Raw genomic sequence first — 16,985 nt, 5'->3', positions numbered from 1 at the left:
TGCCAGTTTCCCGCGCGGGAAGCCGGCACACGCGTTTTACAGCCCTTTTAATTGAACTCTCTGATATTATTGATAACAAGTTAATCATATGTACATGTACAGTTTAGACATCGGCCGCCGTAAGCGCAATAAAGACGTCTAAGAACGCCCGTGAAAGTCAAACGCCGTATCTCTGACCGATCCATTTGTTTTTTCGCTTAATTCTCTTTTTAATTATTTTCCTATTTCGCTTCTTTTTCTTTCCGATCGCTACGCTCTGGTACCGAAAAACACGCGCTCCACGTATATATTTATACAGACATATATATATATATATATAGATATGTGTGTATATATATATGTTTATATATATTAATTACCTCTTTTTTTTCGTTTAATTATTGTAAGCTTTGAGCTTGGGCCTGGCTGCCCACACGTGTCGAAACTTACTATACGCTGACAAAAACAATAATCGTATCGTAGCAAACGCTTTCGCAGAGTATTGCGGCCCAGGCGTACGTGCTCACGGTCCTTGCGGTCCATAACGATCGCATTCTCGCGCTCAATCGTCTGACATAGAGCTTATCGATCCATTCTTTTTTGCTGCGCTTCGCGAGACTCGCGGAAAACGCGCTGGAAAATTCGAAACCGAATGGCGACGCTCGTTACGCGAATCGATCGCCACATCGCGGATTCGTGCGACGACGGTACCGATTGCCTCGTTCGAGAAGAATCTTGAGTTTTGACTAGAATCGAGAGCTACGAGAGTCGAAGTTCGCAGCGATCGCTGCTTGTAGCAGCCTTCAAGGGAACGAATTCTTCGATGAATCTTACGATGCTGTTGTGGACCGCGGACAGGTATCTGACGACTGAATTTCAACGTTCGCGTGCGTCATGGAAACAGGACAAGCAAACGAACGTTCTCATCCTCTGTCGCAGACAGTTTGCTTTGAATGTTTCATAGGTTCCCGCGTTTCGTATATTTTTCTACGTTTCAATTTTTCATAAATCCATTCAGTTTAGCTACGAGTGCGACGAGAGGAATGGAAGGGGAAGGAGAACAAAGACTGTGAGCACGCGTCACGGGTGTATCGTCGCACGTCTCTAAAGACGCTAAAATCTCGTATTACAAAGCTTATTTATTAATTGCACAACTTGGACGAGTCGAAATTAAAAAAGAAGAAGAAAGAAGACGCAAGCGTTTATTTGCGAACCAACGATAAAAGCAAAAGGAAGTAAGGTAAAATAGGAGGAGAAGAGATCGAGGAACATTAAGGAACACGCGAAGTCCTTTACACGCTGTCGTGGATTAAAAGAACTCGTTTCTGCTTCAACATTGAATACGTTCGTAAGACATAAATATGCGTAGGTATGCGTGTACGACAGTTGGTGGAAACGATATAGCAAAATCGCAGATCTCTTATAACGTTATAGAGCTTCAAATTGTACATCTATGCCATATGATCATCCGTCCTGATGCCTCCATCTCACGTCATATCATCGTACTATTGCACTGCATTATTGTACTGTCGCTGTGTTGTTGTGTGGTAACAAAACGTCTATCTATCGCTGGTCTACAATTTTTATTCTTTTCCGAATTTCGATCTAATTCCAGTTACAGAAAGTTTAGTAATCGTATTACAGAAGTAACTTGGATAAAATTGCTGGGTGTCATTTAGTGATTGCAGAGTGCTCGTAGGAAAAGCTGTAGGTGCCAAGGAACAAGCTCTCGAGGAAGGAAATAGGAACCTACGCATTCATGTTTGGGTTGGCAACTAAGTAATTGCGGATTTTGTCATAGATGGTAATGACAAAATCTGTAACCACTTAGTTGCCAACAATAGTTCAAGTTTACCAGAAAGAAAACCGTGTTCGTAGAAAAGCCTGTACGCGTCGTCTCTCAGCTGCAAGAAGAACTCAACGTTTGGTTAATTATGATAAATGGCATAGACAAAAGCCAAGCAGCAATTAACTAATTTTTATTGGCACTTATATTTCTCTATATAGAGGCGACCTTGTCACACTATTTTCTGCTATTATTAAGAACTATTTGGAAAGGGAAATTGCACTTGGATCTGACGTTAAGTAATACTCGATGCTAATAATAATACAGCAGTATCTTCGTGGGTATGTGGAACATGGTCCAATAAAAAAACAAAATCTTCCAATCGTGGCACTTATAGCGTTTTCTACAGGCACTCTTCGATTATGGAAATAGCCAGTGGCGCCTGTTAATGTGTCGAAGACGCGATATTTTACAGTTTCGCAACTTTACAATTTCGCAATTTTAGCCAGCGATATTTATTGATTCAAGCTACGGTAGCTTATATTGAAAAATACATTTTTTTATACTGTCGCATAAAATTTCACTATTGTCTACATATATCGACGATGCGGGAATAAAAGGAAAGCTTGTACGTTGAGAGGTTGGTTTTCGCACGGAGACAGTCAACGACACATTGAACGACTGTTGTTCCGATTCTTGTAACGTACACAGCGTAACGCACGGCCGATTCTATGACTTCGCTATGTTCCTTCCACCAGTTACGGAACGGTATGCACGAACGTAAACGTTTTAGTCTTTGCGTTGTACAATTTACAGCCAGGCTTCCGGTGTGGCCGGAAGTATGCTTCTTCGTCCGTTTAATTTATTCGGATTCTCGACCACTGCGCGTCGTCTCTTACGACGTGTCACGATCGAACTTGCATTCGCATTGCCGGCCGCTGTTCGTCGCAACAAATTTATTGGCTTTGAAACTTTTCCATCATTGTTTCCTTTTTTTTTCTTTTTTGGCGTTCCGTCGAAATTATACCGATAAGAGACATCATTGAACACGCCTTCTGACAGAAAAGCAAAACGCCATCGTGCAAAACTGCGGAACGACGTCCTCGAACGCCTCGTTCAAACTGTGCGAGTATATATGTACAGGGTGTCTCAAGTGTTTTCGTTCAAACGACGCGAGTATATTCTTCGAGTAAAAATAATCAATTTTATACAAACGTGGACCTATGGAAAGCTTCGTGATCCATTGTTGACAACATCCTCGTCGTACGCTTAGTATCAATCGTTCGTAAACGAGTACGCATAGTCATTGGCGGGCATTGTGTCAAATGAAAAATCAATCTCGCGTTATTTCGTACTTTTTTTTGTTGAATTTCTTCCTCAAGTGCTTACGTTCTACATTCCTATCAAACTTCTTATTTCTATTCGTAGAATATGCTGCTGAAAAATCATGGGTCACCCTATATATATATATACACACACACACATAGTATCTATACATATGTATATACATATATTTATATGCATATGTACCTATAGAAATATATATATGTACATCGTATGGCAGGTTCGATCGCTGAAAAACGATTCAGCATATGTTCAATGAATCTGACAACGAGGCAGTTAATATCGCGTGTATGTGTGCGCGTAGCAACGTCTCTTTGTTGACTTTTCATCGTTCGCGTGGCCTGCTGGCATAGTTTCTTTCCTTTAGACTTCAGACTTGTCGCGTTCAACCGCGCTCTTATTTCTCGTGATAATGTGCGCTGCTACTGAAAACTGACACGGGTTTGAAAGTCTTTCCCGAGGGTAGCGTGCAAACGTTGATTGATCTACCGCGGCCTTTCCTCCCCTCGCACCTTTTTCGCCAAACTAACGCAACTCGAACCGACCGACCGGCTCTTCGAAAACTGCCAACGAGTCTACTTCGATACGATAAAATATTACTTTGTTAAATCCAGCGATAGTAAGAAAAATATATCAATACTTTCAAAATAGGAACGAACGTCGTGTTCATCTCGAGCTTATCGTTGTGAGGGGACCTTAAAGGACAAGCCGCGCGTCAACGCGTTTCCTTTAAGTCGTGTCACTCTCGTAAGAAAGGATCGCGCAACGTGTCGAATAAAACTTCTTTTATTTTGCGGGATCTCGCAACTGAATTTTTTTAAATGAATTAAAATTTACATACACACACACATATATATACATAAAATATAATGATAAAAAATTTCAAGACAGAAATTGGCAATTAATCAGAAGATCCGATCTCATCCACGAATTCTCTCGAATTTGAGTATCCGATCGCTCTTATCGCTCCGATCATCTTTTTTTCTCTCAGCACAGCCTCGCGGAAGGCCATCGCGCGTCGAAAAGCAGAACGTTGCCACGTACACACGCCCCGCTCGGCAATAACTTGCCAGTGCCTCGAGCTGCTATTCAAATCAACTACTTATCTCGCGGGGTAGTTCGCAGAAAACGGGTTATTGCTCTCAGCCGCTGAAGGATGTGAAATGTAGGACTACGATTTGCACAGTTCGATACTCGTTACAAACTAATTGCAGACTAGCAGAGAACAGGGGAGGGGGGCGGGACACAGAGTACGTACTATCGTATGGTATGCGTGTGTTCGTGTGCGAGTGTGTGTACGTGTACATGTACCGGCACAGGGTAAAGATTTTGCCTGTAATTTTATACCGGCGAACGTAACTTCGCCAATGTACCATAAGACGTTATTATCGATTTCCTCTTCGCTGTTTTACGCACAGTGATAGAATGCTCGTGTTCCAAATGTATTTTCTCTGAATTTAACGAATGATCGAATGGACGATCGGTTTTTTCTCCTTCTCTTTATTTCTGCTCGAGCCTTTCTCTCTCTCTCTTCTTCTTTTTCGATTTGGCATTAGGCAGTCAGCGCGACGTATATGTCGCTGGAGACACCGAGCAGTAAACTGCTGCGTCGTTACTTTTAATTTTTCCCCCTTTTTCTTTCTCATCTATTCTCTTGCTTATCCGAAGCTACATTCCAAAAACGAAGAAATCGGAAAGTACGTGACTGCTGCACGCAGCTATCGTTCGAACGGTGCTCGTTTTCTTCTCGTGCAAATTATGATACGTGTTTATTTATCTCGTTTCTTCTTTTCTTCTATTATCCACAGTATTAAACGTTAGTCTTTATCGTTTCGTCGTGATATGACTCTATTTCTTTCTTCTTCTTCTTCTTCTTCTTCTTCTGAGGGACAAGAGGAACTTACGGCCTTAACTTGCAACGCGTGACAGGCGGTTGATTTTGAACGGCGATTTAAAGTGAAATTCAATAATCAATAAATGTAATTAGAAAGGAGGAAGAAAACGCGCGAGCGCGTTTCGATTCTGTCTTTTCACCACGATAATTTCATTATCGATCGATGGTATGAGAAGAACGTACTCATTCGATATCTTTTTTTTTCTTTTTTTTTTCTTTTTCTTTATTCCCTAATACCCTCGTCTACGTCTTTCCAACGAATTTATTTCTATTAAGTCTTGCTCACTCTCGCCCTCTCTTTCTTTTTCTTTTTTTCTTTTTCTTCTTTTATTCCTACCGGCTAAACAATAATACGCGGATGAGTATACTCTATACGTTACATCGAAGTCGAAGGGTGAGAAGGTCGTCTAGCAAGAATCAAGTATCAAATAATCAAATCTGAAAATAGAGTATTTAAACTACAGCAGCCTGCGGCTAAAAGTCTATAAAATGGAATACAAAAAATATGTCGAAATCTTAAACGAGAAAAGGAGTATAACGTATATAATAACTAATGAGCTAATTCGTAATCGTCCTAATCGTATTCATCATCTTATTATTCTTCTCTTCCTTTCTCTTCCCTTTCGTCTATCTTCTCTCTCTCTCCCCGGGGAAAACTTCCCGAAAATTCGCGAAACTACATCGTCTTCTCCTAAACAACAGGTTTGTGCGCTAAGAGAAATGTTTTGCCTGTATCACAGACTTTTTTCGATAACGTCGCTGTATGCTCCATTGCTATATGCGATCGTATATATATATATATATATATATACGTGTGTGTGTATATACACACATGTGTAAGTACACACACATATATATTTACCTATGTATATGTATATAGAATACACGTTAATTAAATAAATACATAATTTAACGCTAACCTTTGCTTCGCTACCTCGCGATTTAGACGAAGAACTATCTTAGCAAATACGCGTATCAGTTCGACTCGCAGGCGAAACCGATCGATTTTTCCTATGCTCGTCCTTAAAAAAATTTCTATATGTACACGCGTCGACGGCTAGGGAGTGGGGATGCAGGAGAAGGGGTGGGGGTGGCTTGCTGAACCCGGTTCCCGAACGATTCTTCGTAATCCATCGCATGTGCCGCTTCCAACAGGAAAATCGAATATCCTATTCGTGCAATTCGCTTCCGCTGCGGACATCGTGCTCCTAACGATGTAACCGCACGTTCCCTCGCTGTATGGCATTCGCGTAACCAACGAGATCCATCGTCATCGTCGTTATCTTATATTAATCGCAATACGATATGTTTGTTGGCGTTATGCGTCTACCGGTCTTCGATACGTCTCAGTTACGCGCCTACTCCTGGCGAACTGCGCATGCGCGATGAAGAGTCGCGTCTCTTTCTTTCTCTGCGTTTCTCGCTTCTCTATGCCTTGGGACAGTTGGCAGCAAAAACGTTAACAGATCGCACAGTTTCCAAGTTTGCTTTTCGCTTCTCGAAACGTAATCGAACGAACGACCCGAGCGTAATGCAACACCGTGGGCCAATTAAACGAACAGGCAGCGTCCAAACACTGTAGAAGCCTGTACAAGCTGCAACGACTTGCGGTTTCAAGCAGCAGACTGTCCACTGTACGAACTCTGGCGCTCTATCGCGCATTACCTTCCGCTCTGTCTCGCTACTTCTTCCCTTTCTTTTCTCTATTTTCCGACGTTCCGAGGGTTTCATGGCTTTCGGGTTTTGCGCGATAAGCTAAGCGGTTGTTTCTAATTGGCAATATCCATGAACACAAACGAAATCTGGCGAAACGTCTGGCCGCTGACGGGAACGAGGCAAGCGTTTACGTGGGGTTCGCTGCTTGTTGCTGGGGGCTGTACTCCAACATCGCTATCGGGAACGTCTTGATGTGCGTCTGCCACTGCGCCGACAGTTGGAAGAATTTCACGCCGTACCACTCGGTACCGTCGATGCTCACTGAAGAAGAACAAGTTATTCGTGTAATTTCAACGTTCCACGTGCTAACGTTCCTCTGCACAATTTTCCCACATTTTACCTACGTTATTCCCTTTCTATTAAACTGTGCCAGAAATTCCTTGCGTTTTATGAGCAAACGATAGATGCAAATTGTTTGGTTCATGTTATTTTATTGAAGATATTTCTATCGTTCTATTATCGCTAAATAAAAATAATATAAAAGAAACAATGTGCATCTATCGTTTTCTTAGAAAAGCAAAGAAACTTTTCGGACAACCTGATGAATTCCTTGAGTCAAAGAAATTAATAAACATGATCTTAGGAATACAAAGACTTGAAACATGACAAAGTTGTAGACGTGTCACTTAGAAATTTGCCTTTTTGTGCGTACAATAAATGTCTGTATAGTGGCCTTGAAAATGAAAGAGATACGAAATAAAAAAAATGGAAAAGTTGTAGAATATTTTAACCTTCGGTTGTCGTTAAGTCATTAAGGTCATTTAAGTTTTACTTTGCAAAGAAATATCTTCAAGACTCTTCTGTTAATTTGCAGTGTTTTTTAAAATATCTGATGATCACGCTGCTAGACTTAGTAATGGGTCATATTGACCCAACTGTGGCAAAGGTGTATTTTTCGCTGCAGCCGAACGTGTTTTATCTCTGTGCAGCTTTTGCATACATATTTTCGCGCAAGAACTGATTGAAATCATTATTATACTTTTTTACACCTAAATCTACGCATACAATTAAAACAAAAGATGGTTGTACCTGTACGTGCGAGTAAATTGATTTTCTCATTATATACAGGGTGGTTGGTAACTGGTGGTACAAGCGGAAAGGGGGTGATTCTACGCGAAAAAAGAAGTCGAAAATATAGAATAAAAATTTTTTTTTTTTAATTTTTCCATCGAGACAACGATCTACAATGAGATCCGTTATAACGTACCGAACGCGTACCGACCGAAAATTCAAAGTCGATTTTCTCGAAAACGAAGCCTCGAACGAAAAATTTTTATTCTACATTTTCGACTTATTTTTTCGCGTAGAATCACCCTCTTTCCGCTTGTACCACCAGTTACCAACCACCCTGTATATTCACATAATTGTATTCTTCTTATTCGAAAACTATTTCTTAGAGTAACACGTCTTAAAACCAACATGTTAAATTTTTTACGAGAAAACGTAAGAAGAGTTACAGCATTTTTCACTTAAAAATGTTTCTCTATCGAAACCTACAGTTACAAGGATTCTCTGTTTTTTTTAAATAATCTCAATTGGTTTGTTAACCGTTTTTCTTATCAAAACGTATTCCAGGATGTTGAAACTACGTTCCCAATTTTTTCCACTGAATATCTCTGTTGTTTTTATAACAGCAGCTTCGTGAAAGTTCCAATTGGAAATTGGAAAGTTGAACAACTTGGCTTTGGGCGAACCCCAGTGCGACAACCGACGGTTAAACGTAAATTTTCATTCTCTATAATTCTCTTCTAATTGTCGCTATAATTTTAATTAAAATATGAGTCTAATAGCATTATCATATAGCGTAAGAAGAAAATTTCCAATGAAAATTTCGATTTCTCTTATCCTAAAAAATACTGTGATTTTCGTACGTTTTGTATACACGTAATATTAGGAGAAAACTGGCACATGTTGTTACCTCTTAATGGAATGTTGTGAGTCTTCGCAGAGCATATAAGTCGTGTCACGCCTTCCACCGTTTGACTCTTTGGCTCGTTTTCCTTCTCTTTCTCTTTCTTCTTACCCAGTCTCATTACTGCAAATGAAACGGACAAACGTATAAAATTTTTTCTGAAAACTAATACCATTTCAGAAGAATACAACGTAGTTAGATGTGAATTATATGTAACTCCTAATTGCTCTCGTGGGATTTTCTCGTTTTAATTTAATTTAATCTCATTTTATGCTACCAGTTTCGAATATATACTCACACATATGATCCACGTACGTATAGTATACGTGAATAATTACGAGCTCAACTGTATTTTTAGATTGTTCGTAATATTAAAAGAAAAATTGACCGAATCGTTTGTACAATTTCGTATTACAATGTAAAACAGAATTGAAGATTAGGGAAACGTTAAATTTTCTCTTAAAATTGTGCCTCTGCTTTTGGCTAAACATACAAATTCAGTGTTAATTTTGTTACGTTTTCGTTCCATATTTCGTGGATTCTGCTCTGTTTTTGATTACTATTATTAATCCCTCAGGTGTACTAATCGCTAACTTATTTATAGTTTTGTTTTGAATATCTTCCTACGTGGATTTTGTGCTTCTTTTGGGGCTCTGGGTCGTGTTCGGATTAAGACTCGATGCTGGCCATCGTCATAACTCTATTCAGCATCGTCTTGTTTGAGAAATTGTCTTTTCGTCTGCAGTTTCAGTTATTGAAAAAAATAATCTTCTTACGTAATACAGCGTTCAATTTAGCCATTTTCAAAAACAATTTCACTTAACATATTTAGGCATTCAATCAGTGGTTCCTTAGAAATATCGAAGAAACAACACAGAAAATGTTTTTGAGTTTACAATTGTCTAAAATAATTTACATATAAATAATTGAGACTAAAAATTGCACGTATGAAAATTAAATTAAAATTATACGTATATAATATACCAATGACAGTAAATATACATATATACACACAAACATACTACATTTTACTAAAAGTTATCATTAACCAGTTAGTTAGTATGTTGCGTCCTCTTTGAAAAGTGTGCATCTGAAATGTGTGGCAAAAAGTGAGTGATGACGAGTATACTCGTCAAGCGCTGAACATGCGAGGCTGTTATAAATTAGAATTAAGTTAATTAACTAAATGGATGTCCTACGGTTTAATTTCATTACTGCAATCCACTGCAATTACTAAATTGGAATTTAAACAACAAATTGTACTTGTTACGCGTGACGAGTATACTCGTCAAACGTAGGATACGCGTAGCTATTATGGTATAGAATTAAGTTAATTAACTAAATGGATGTCCTACGGTTTAATTTCATTACTGCAATCCACTGCAATTACTAAGTTGGAATTTTAACAACAAATTGTACTTGTTACGCGTGACGAGTATACTCGTCAAACGAAGAGTACGCAAGGCTCTTATAAATTAGAATTAAGTTAATTAACGAAATGACTGTTTTACGTTTTAACTTCATTACTGCAATCCACTGCAATTACTAAGTTGGAATTTTAACAACAAATTGTACTTGTTACGCGTGACGAGTATACTCGTCAAACGAAGAGTACGCGAGGCTCTTATAAATTAGAATTAAGTCAATTAACGAAATGGCTGTTTTATGTTTTAACTTCATTACTGCAATCCACTGGAATTACTAAATTGGAATTTAAACAACAAATTGTACTTGTTACGCGAGACGAGTATACTCGTCAAACGCAGAGTACGCGTGGCTATTATGACATAGAATTAAGTTAATTAACTAAATGGATGTCCTACGGTTTAATTTCATTACTGAAATCCACTGCAATTACTAAATTGAAATTTAAACAACAAATTATACTTGTTACGCGTGACGAGTATACTCGTCATAATGCGAAATATCGCCGTTTCCTCGTGACGAGTATACTCGTCATAATGCGAAATATCGCCGTTTCCTCGTGACGAGTATATTCGTCAGAAACAGCCAGCTGGTTAATCTTGCCAGTGGTACTCGCATACTTTTGGCAATTGCAAAGTTGCCAAAATTCGTCATCTGAATAAAAGTTGGTTAGTCGGAAAGTTACAAACGACGCAACTTGACACGTACTTTTCTGTTTCTTCTCCTTTGTGGTGTAGTTCATGGACAAATAGTGGCCAGGAGTTTCACCCAGAGGCGGAAGTCTCTGAACGTGTAACGCCCTAAACGCCTGTCTTAATGTGTTCTTGCCCTTTTCACCCTGTGTTTGCTTGCTCCAATAATCGAGTTGTAACTCGACCGGTTCCCAGCCTTCCCTCGTTGGTTGACCGACGTTCGGGCTGCTTGGTGGCGTTAACCTACCAGGAAGTGGAACAGGTAATGCAGGGGGTGGCAGAGAAGGTGGAGAGCCAGACATGGTCACGTTGCTCTCTTCGAGGTCAACCGACGCGGAGGAACTGCTGTCCGGACAACCCACGCGGACGTCGTTTATGAATGGGATGAAGATTTGGCTGCTGTCGTCTGTTTCTCTGCGAAATTAAAGCGCAACGATGTTTGGTTCTTGTTATGATCTCTGCTTCAGCGTACGAACAGCTAAAGTCCCAATTTGTATTTTTATACTTTAATATCTTCTGTAATTTGTTTTTATAATAATTTTTATAACAAGATTTTATGACGATTCGTGTCAGTAGCAGTTGGTTTTAACAACTTTCTATTGTGAAACATAAAAGCAACTTTCGAGTTTGGATGGAATTTAGACGCTTTTATGAAGATACAGTAGAGTCAGAAATTTATTTTTTGAAAGGGGATCTTTTGATTCTTCGAAGAAGATTTCTTGCAAGAAATGGGGATTAACAAATTTCCCAGCGATGCTACACTTATCCGCACTTTTTTCTGCAAATTCAAGCCGAATGGGGGGGGGGGTGAAAAAGGACTAAATTGTTTTCTCAAAGGACAAATTCTATATCTGCAAAAGTTAGAGGCTCGAAGTTCGGCATAGAAACTCTTCATTAAAAATAAACAAACACGTGTTTAAGCTTTTTTCGAGATTCAACCCCTAAAAGCATCTCATAAATTGAAAATACTGTGCGGGCAAAATCACTCGGGTAGCTTAGTATCGTGTAAAGAAAATCCATAATGTATAGACGTAAAAATCAATTGAACCGCCTGGATATTGTACCTGTAGGTAACCATGGCTTCCGCAATCGGCAGTAGCAAGGTTGTACCAGCCGAAGCCAAATACTCGGAAACTCTGGCCGCACCCTCGCTCGCGCCACCGCCCTCCCTTTCCAACAATTCTTTCCACTCGTCACCGAACAACATCGAGTACTTGGCGTCTATGGAGCCGAGGTATTTGGACAACGTATTGGAGCCCAGAGGCACGACGAAGAACTTGAGATAACTCTGCGGTCGGAAACTTAGCTGATCCACATAGTGGCGGAGCACTGCATTCACGAAACCGTCACCACCGGCAATGACTACTTTGATCGGTGCCGGCGGCTTAGCGGAGCTGTTACAACTAGAAATGACAAGATGGTTTCGTTATTAATAAATATTATCATTGTTATTAATATTTTCAATATACTATGATATTTATATTTATATTGTATTAGAATTATATCTTCCAGTAGATTCGCAGCGAAGTACTAGCGAGGATAAACCGTTAATTAATCAGTTAGCTGTTTTTGACGAGTATACTCGTCACGAAGAAATGGCAATATTTTGCGTTGCGACGAGTACGTTCGTAGTTGTTGCGGACTCTTTGAAAACTTCGAAAAGTGTGCACATAAAATGTGCCGCAAAAAGTAAGCGACGACGAGTATATTCGTCAAACGCAGAGTGGCTGTTATTAATACAGAATCAAGTTACAACGAAATGACTGTTTTGCTTTTTCATGGTAACGCGGAATATTGCCATTTCTTCGTGACGAGTATACTCGTCAAACGCAGAGTGGCTGTTATTAATACAGAATCAAGTTACAACAAAATGACTGTTTTGCTTTTTCATGGTAACGCGGAATATTGCCATTTCTTCGTGACGAGTATACTCGTCAAACGCAGAGTGGCTGTTATTAATACAGAATCAAGTTACAACGAAATGACTATTTTGCTTTCTCGTGGTAACGCGGAATATTGCCATTTTTTCGTGACGAGTATACTCGTCAAACGCAGAGTGGCTGTTATTAATACAGAATCAAGTTACAATAAAATGACTGTTTTGCTTTCTCGTGGTAACGCGGAATATTACCATTTCTTCGTGACGAGTATACTCGTCAAACACAGAGTACATGTTATAATACAGAATCAAGTTACAACGAAATGACTATTTTGCTTTCTCGTGGTAACGCGGAATATTGCCATTTCTTCGTGACGAGTATACTCGTCAAACACAGAGTACATGTTATAATACAGAATCAAGTTACAATGAAATGACTGTTTTGCTTTTTCATGGTAACGCGGAATATTGCCATTTCTTCGTGACGAGTATACTCGTCATGACAAGAGATATCGTAATTTCTTCGCGATGTGTATACTCGCGAAAAACAGCTAACTAGTTAACTAAAGGGAAGATCGTTATGTCGTTAAGTAAATTATTAGTTACAATTTCTGTATTCGCGTGACCAAGCACGTGAACGTGGCACGAATATCCGCCGGAGAGGCGGTCGTCAGGACCCTGTGGTTCCTTTCTTGAAGTCTCGTGGCCAGCACAGCCGCGCCAGGATCAGCCAGCGACACCAACGACACAGCGTCCGGCAAACTGTCATCCGGCAAAACTCGGCTTAATTGCTCGACCAACGCTTTCCTCGGCTGAAACAATACGTGGCCCGCTTTAAATACGCGTGTCCAGCTTAACGTACGAGCGAAACGTTTCAAGATCACGATCGCGATTGCTCTCATGTTCGAGCGCAATTAAATTCTATCATGGACAATAAATTGAATATATCGAGAATTTATACGCGTCGCTGATTACGAAGATACGTACGTAAATAAGGGAACCGTGGAGAATCGAAATTCTCATCTGTTTTATGTCGTATCGATTTGTATTTCTATGTTGTGGGAGAATCTTTTTCGTCAAATAGCTGCGAGACGAGCGACGATACGGTGACGTCGCTTTCGTATTTAATACACCGTACACTATGTGCGATATCAAGATAAATGTATATACTAGCAGTGATACACTACTGTACATAGTGTATAGTGCACATGGTCTGTGTAGTGCACAGTGTACATACTATACAGTGTATATGCCGTATAGTGTATACACTGCGTAGTGTATATAGCGTATAGTGTACACAGTATACAGTGCATAGTGTGCATGGTGTATGTAGTGCATAATGTGCATAGTGTACATGGTGCACACGGTGCATAATGTGCATACTGTATAGTGTACACAGTACATAGTATATGTAGTGCATAGTGTACTTAGTGTGTATGGTAATTCTAGCAGCGATACACTGTAGACTATATACGATACGATATGCTGTGTACGATCGAATTTTCCATCTACCTCCGAGCTATTCAAGTCGGCAGGAGGCTTCAGGTCCACACTGAGGCTATGCTTTTTGGACTTATTGGTGGCCGGCACGCCTCTGTCGCGAGTAAAAAGCCTGCTCCGTTTGTCCGTGTTCTCGGCCTTGTTATGCTGTTCCGATTTGGGCGGCGAGCCCGTCACGTAATTCGGCGGATCGTTCGCCTCGTGATCCGTCCAATTTTCCGGGTGCGAATCGCTGTCCGCTCTTCGGGAACTATCGTCACTTTGCCTATCCACGCCACGTTCTGCAACGAAATTTCATTACTCTTCGTCGCGGTGCATTTGCCTAATCGTATCGCAGGAAATTGGCCGCGCGTTACCGACCGTAAATTCGAGACATAATTTGTAAATTCCCATTTCGTTTATTTCTTCATCTTGTCCGAGAAGAGGCAGAAGATGTGGGTTACGCGTAGAGAATATCTGAGGGATATTTCGAAGGTTCGGCTTAACATTCGTTCGAAATTACTAATTTGATAGTAGAAGAGAATTTGCGAATAAAGAGGTGAATTTTTTTTTTTTAGGGAAACAGCACCACATTTTCCTCTATTCTGCGATTTATTAGGAAATTAAATTAGATTTAGGCGAATCAAGTTGCTCTTTTCACTCGTCGATTATGGTCCCAACTTTACGATCAATAACGTACGTGGCAATCGATTAATGTGTGATCGATTAACCCGCGGAGAAGTACACACACACACACATACACACACACAGGTGGCTCTATTAACGCGTTCAAACGAATCGTACACTACGCGTTTAATTAATCGACGCGATGGCTCGGTCCGACACATTGTACGCGTGTTGTCAGTTTGCCAGAAGTGCGACACCGCTAAATGAAGATCAAGAGACGTTTAGGTAGCTTTTCCTGGAAATCCTGAATTTCCAGAGAACCTGATGCAAACTCGAAATTATCAATTGCTCAACCGTTCAGCGATAAAGCAATTTCTTCTCGTTACCACTGTACAATTTGCAGCGACACGGTGGCAACTGCAATATGTTCAAACTGTAAAAGCAGGGGACGTCTGCAAAGTTGATAATTTGAAGTTCTCTTTTTCACGCGTATATTCGTGAAACGCAGTTAACTGATTAATTACTACGCACGAAGTTCATATTCATCGCCTAATTGAATTTCATCCTCCGACAGATTAGCCTGGGGATCTCTGAACGTAAATATTCATTTCCTATCGGTGGTTTGACAAACGTCCATTTAGCCGGACTACACTTTTCAATTGAAATGATTATGATACCCTCAGAAGGTAAAAAACGATTAAAGCAATCGATAACTGTGTTACTATAATCGTGTTGTTATAATTATACATAATAACTATTTTAATATTTTAACAACATTTACTAAATATTCCTGCAAAATAGCAGGCGAGATTCCCTCAGGAGTGACAGTTCCCGATTATCCAAAAATCGATGATCCTGCAGATGCGTCGCTCTTCTGTTAAACCGACGATATATTGGGTTGGCAACTAAGTGACTGCGGATTGTGTCAATACCACCTAATGGCAAGTACAGACGTTTTGACGACGTACAGTCGAGTGGGACGTCGCGACGATAACCAGCAGATTTGCCTAGGTGCAGGCGTTTGCGAGATCTCAGGGTGACCTTTGTCCCTTTAAATGGAACTATATATTTTTTTCACAGTTGTTCGATGCAGCTTCTAATTCTCTACAAAAAAGTATCTAGGTACTTGTATCCGAAAATGGACAGTTTGAAAGATATTGCAATGTTAACTTCGTTGGGTGCAGCGCATGGGAGACACGGAGAAGGCGAACGTAAGAGCACCATATTATCTTCCCTTGTCTCTCATACAACGAGTCTTGCGAGACTAAAATGGTATAATACTTTTTTGTAGAGAATTAGAAACTGTATCGAACGGTGTATAAGAAAGTGCCTGGTTCCCTTTAGAAGTACGAAGATCAGCAATATTGACAAAATCCGCAACCGCTTAGTTGCCAAGCCAATATGTACGTACATAGATAGTATGTATAATATATATATATATATAAGAGAACTTACTAAAACGTATCAATGGAAAAGGATACACCACACGAATCTGCGCGCAAAATGCAACGGGCAACAGGCGTTCGTGATTCGAGACATGTGTTTTTCTTTTCTTTTCTTTCGCTTCTATTCGTTAAGAAGATCAGTGAAGCTTCAAGAACACTCGCAATCGAACGTGTGGCGTGTTAATCGGTACAGCGACCATAGATAGATAGATAGAAAGAGAGAGACAGAGAGAAAGAGTAAGAAACAAGTAGAGTTAGTAAAAGAAGAGAGACAGCGATAGATGTAACAATATAGTTCATAGTATAAAAAGAGATACGTACGTACAAGTAGATAGAGAGAGGCAGAAAGAAAGAGGCCAGCGGGCAGGGTTTTTGGTGTTGCAATTTGCTTTTCACTTTTGTTCAAATTCGCTACGTACAGACAGGCGTATAAAAAGCACACAGACACACGGTTAACACAATCTCTTCTGCAGCAACGATCTGGACGTTCGATTCGAGGGGAGAGAGATCTGCCCGCTCTCTTTCCTTTTTTTTTTTATCGTTGAGAGAAATCGAACTGGATTTTCATTGTGTCGCGGAAGCAAACAAAAATGACTACAAAAGAGATCAGATGGTAGATAAACGTTTATTTCCATCTCATTTCCTTACAGATATATCAGTATCGGTCTTACAGGTGTGTTCTAACGTCTACCACGAACGAGGGCTTTCTTGTCAGCGTGCTGATCGCGTACGACGCAAGGATAATGGGAATACGAGGGCCCTTAACCAGTTAGCTATGTCCGACGAGTATACTCGTCATGAAGAAAT

General features: G+C 40.1%; 1 protein-coding gene across 7 annotated transcripts in view; it reads right to left on the bottom strand.

Moving 5' to 3' along the window:
* Window positions 1-1,543: 1,543 nt before the first annotated feature.
* KrT95D (phosphofurin acidic cluster sorting protein KrT95D) overlaps window positions 1,544-16,985 on the bottom strand; it is a 186,313-nt gene continuing 170,871 nt past the window's right edge. For all 7 annotated transcript variants that reach the window (XM_033349688.2, XM_033349689.2, XM_033349692.2 and 4 more), the window contains 6 exons: window positions 14,140-14,408; window positions 13,234-13,439; window positions 11,813-12,151; window positions 10,765-11,162; window positions 8,638-8,754; window positions 1,544-6,980 (listed from right to left, as the gene is read on the bottom strand). In XM_033349688.2, coding sequence (XP_033205579.1) covers window positions 6,847-6,980; window positions 8,638-8,754; window positions 10,765-11,162; window positions 11,813-12,151; window positions 13,234-13,439; window positions 14,140-14,408 — 1,463 coding nt within the window. In that variant the 3' untranslated portion in view covers window positions 1,544-6,846. The remainder of the gene's footprint in view (window positions 6,981-8,637; window positions 8,755-10,764; window positions 11,163-11,812; window positions 12,152-13,233; window positions 13,440-14,139; window positions 14,409-16,985) is intronic.

The sequence above is a fragment of the Bombus vancouverensis genome, chromosome 17, assembly GCF_051014615.1.
Source record: "Bombus vancouverensis nearcticus chromosome 17, iyBomVanc1_principal, whole genome shotgun sequence".
Lineage (NCBI taxonomy): Eukaryota > Metazoa > Arthropoda > Insecta > Hymenoptera > Apidae > Bombus > Bombus vancouverensis.
This window is presented reverse-complemented; position numbering and strand designations above follow the sequence as displayed.